General features: G+C 46.3%; 1 protein-coding gene across 1 annotated transcript; it reads left to right on the top strand.

Annotated features, from left to right (window-relative positions):
- Positions 1-265: 265 nt before the first annotated feature.
- On the top strand, positions 266-1,714 carry LOC122026482. The gene has a single exon (XM_042585223.1). The coding sequence runs from the start codon at positions 266-268 to the stop codon at positions 1,712-1,714; it is 1,449 nt and encodes a 482-aa protein (XP_042441157.1).
- The last annotated feature ends 1,460 nt before the right edge of the window (positions 1,715-3,174 follow it).

The raw sequence follows: 3,174 nt of genomic DNA, 5'->3' as shown, positions 1-3,174 counted from the left end.
AAGCTTCTAAGTTCCAGTGGGATGAGGAATGCACGCGGGCCTTTGAAGAGTTAAAGATATATCTGGAGACCTTACCTTCTTTGTTCAAGCCTATTGCAGGAGAGCCACTTTGGGTCTACCTATCAGCTACCCTCGAGGCCGTGGGGCAGTACTAGTAAAGGAACAAGACAATGTACAGAGGCCAGTGTATTTTTTCAGTCATTTATTAAAGGGGGCTGAGTCTCGGTACACAACTCTGGAGAAGTTAGTTTATGGGTTGGTACTTATGGCTCGACATTTAAGGCCCTACTTTCTGGCGCATCCCATTACAGTTCTGACTAATAGTACTATGGGAAAAGCTCTTACAAATGTGGAAGTTGTTGGCCGACTCATTAAGTGGGCAACTGAGTTGGGGGAGTACAACATCATTTATCTGCTTCGGACAGCTATTAAGGAGCAGGCCCTGGCTGATTTCCTGACCGAAGTTCATCAGACTGACTCTGAAGAAACCTGGAAGATATATATAGGCGGGTCAGCTACACGTCAAGGAAGTGACGTTGGAATTCTTCTGATATCTCCTCAGGAAGATGTTTTGCAGTTGGTCGTACGGTTGAACTTCAGAGCTACTAATAATGAAGCAGAATATGAAGCTCTATTGGCAGACTTGCAAGCAACCAAACATGTAGGAGCTGCCCGAGTCATCATTTATTCGGACTCCCAACTAGTAACTCAACAAGTAGCAGGCAATTTCGAGATTAATAGTGACAAGTTACAAGTATATCAGGAGGCCTATGGGAAAATGAAGCAGGAGTTCAAGGAGGTCACGGTGAGCAAGATCCCCAGGTCAGAAAATGGCCGGGCTGATGAGTTAGCTAAAATGACGAGCTCTTTGACCACCACATGGGTACTAGATAAATCGATAACACAAACCTTCCTTATAGCGCAGATAGACCTACAAAGTAATATGGATGGGGTTATTGACTGGCGAGCATCGATGATCCGCTATCTTCAACAGGGTACTCTTCCAATAGATCTGGAACAAGCGCGACTGGTCAGGAAAAAGGCCCATGCCTACACCATGGTGGGATATCAACTATACAAACGAGCGTTCTCCAGGCCTTTACTCAAATGTATCAACATAGAAGAGGCAGATCAGGTCTTGCGAGAGATGCATCTGGGGTGTTGTGGCAGTCATGCTGGAGGTCGGACACTATCCAGGAACGTGCTATTAGCCGGATACTTCTGGGCCACTATACAGAGGGATGCTCAACAACTCATGAATACTTGCTTGTCTTGCCAGAAACATCAGAATTTGATGCATACGCCTACCTCAGTGTTAAAGACATCCATAGTTTCCTTCCCTTTTGATCAATGGAGTATGAACATCGTCGGACCCTTTCCTATGACATCAGGTCAAAGGCGATTCCTACTGGTGGCGGTGGATTACTTTTCCAAGTGGGTGGAAGCTGAGGCCCTGGCCAGGATTACCGAAGGATCAATTATTCAATTTCTATGGAGAAACATCCTGTGCAGATTTGGCATACCCTATAAGCTAGTATCATACAATGGAAGACAATTTCAAGGTCAAAAGATCCATGCCTGGTGTCAAGGGTTTGGAATTACCCAGTCCTTCACCTTTGTGGCCTACCCTCAAAGCAATGGGCAGACTGAAGTTATCAACCGAGAAATTGTGCGAGGATTGAAGATCAAGCTAGAACACGTCGGGGGAGATTAGGTGGAAGAGCTACAGAGCATTCTTTGGACGTACCGTACGACACCTCGGGAAAGCACAGGCCTTACTCCGTTTCACCTTGTCTATGGGAGTGAAGCAGTGGTACCGGTGGAGGTCGGGGTGCCTTCAATAAGGAGAATACTTTATGATGAAGAGAATGTCGAGCGACGAATGAAAGAGCTTGACTTTATCAGCGAAACTCGTGAGCAAACAACCGCCCGGTTAGTTGCATACCGACAAAGAATGAGACAAAATTATGACAAGAAGGTAGTTCCTCGCTTCTTTAGAGAAGGGGACCTAGTCTGGAAGCGAGTGAAGCCAGTGGGGGACGTGACCAAGCTCGCGCCTCAATGGGATGGACCCTATAAGGTTATTAAAAAGCTATCATCAGGCGCGTACTACTTGCAGGACGATCGGGGTAGGAACTTAGAGCGGCCCTGGAGCGCTAACTACCTTCGGCCTTATCGCACCTAGACATCTATAGTTTCAGGAAAACCCCCATCTCTATAAAGTGCAGGGCTAGGTGCAGGGCCGTAGAAGAATAAGACAGGTCAGGAATATATGTACTAGTAAAATTGTTTGCTCATGCAAGATTGTTATATGTCTTTCGTAAATCATTGAAAAGGTAGATGATCAGAGGTGAAACACAACATCCATCATAGGAAATCAGTTCGATTTATACAATGTACTGTTGGATCGAGAAGCGTAGAGGGGGGGGGTGAATAGCGCTCGTGGCTATTTCGTTGTTTTCGAATTCGTAAAACTCGAGTGTTAAAGCAGCGAAAATAAAAAGAACAACACACAAAGACACAGATTATTTACTTGGTTTGGAGCCTAGGGTGACTCTTACTTCAAGGTCCGCGATCGTTGATCGCTTTCTGTGGGCAACAACTATATCGTGCAAATTCAATTACAAAGGTATTACAGTAGTGCAATAACAATAATAGAGTTATACCGATGACAAAATCAAAGTCTCGAAGCTTCGGGTCGTCGGGGACATGCAACAACACTTCAGGGTGTCTTTTGGAGCAGCACGTTGTAGTAGAGATCTCTTGAATTCCTTATTTTAGCTGCTGCCTCGAACACTCCTTTTATACACTGTTGGAGGCGCCTTCAAGACCATCCAAGGCGCCTCCAGGCCTCCGAGTCACCCGCGTGGATCATTGCTGAACTCGTCGCACCTTATCAGCTTGAAGACGCCTTCAAGCCACTCCAAGGTGCCTCCAAGCCTTGGTCCAAGGCACCTCCAGCTCCATCCGAGGCGCCTCCAGCATTGCTTCGTGGCCAACTCACATTCTGCACCCGAGACGCCTCCAAGCTCCATGGAGGCGCCTCGGACACTGTTCATCTGAGGCTTGCCTTGCTCATTTGTCCCTACAAAGCATGTTAGTTCACCAAACACACACATACCCTGCAAGACAAATTTAGCACACATAAAATATGACGAATTAAGTGATTGACAG

The sequence above is a fragment of the Zingiber officinale genome, chromosome 10A, assembly GCF_018446385.1.
Source record: "Zingiber officinale cultivar Zhangliang chromosome 10A, Zo_v1.1, whole genome shotgun sequence".
NCBI classification, from domain to species: Eukaryota; Viridiplantae; Streptophyta; class Magnoliopsida; order Zingiberales; family Zingiberaceae; genus Zingiber; species Zingiber officinale.
Note: the sequence above shows the minus strand (reverse complement) of the source record. Positions and strands in the feature narration are given on the sequence as shown.

Coding starts and splice junctions, on each gene's coding strand:
- LOC122026482 (XM_042585223.1), top strand. CDS start 266: ATGGCTCGACATTTAAGGCCCTACTTTCTGGCGCATCCCATTACAGTT.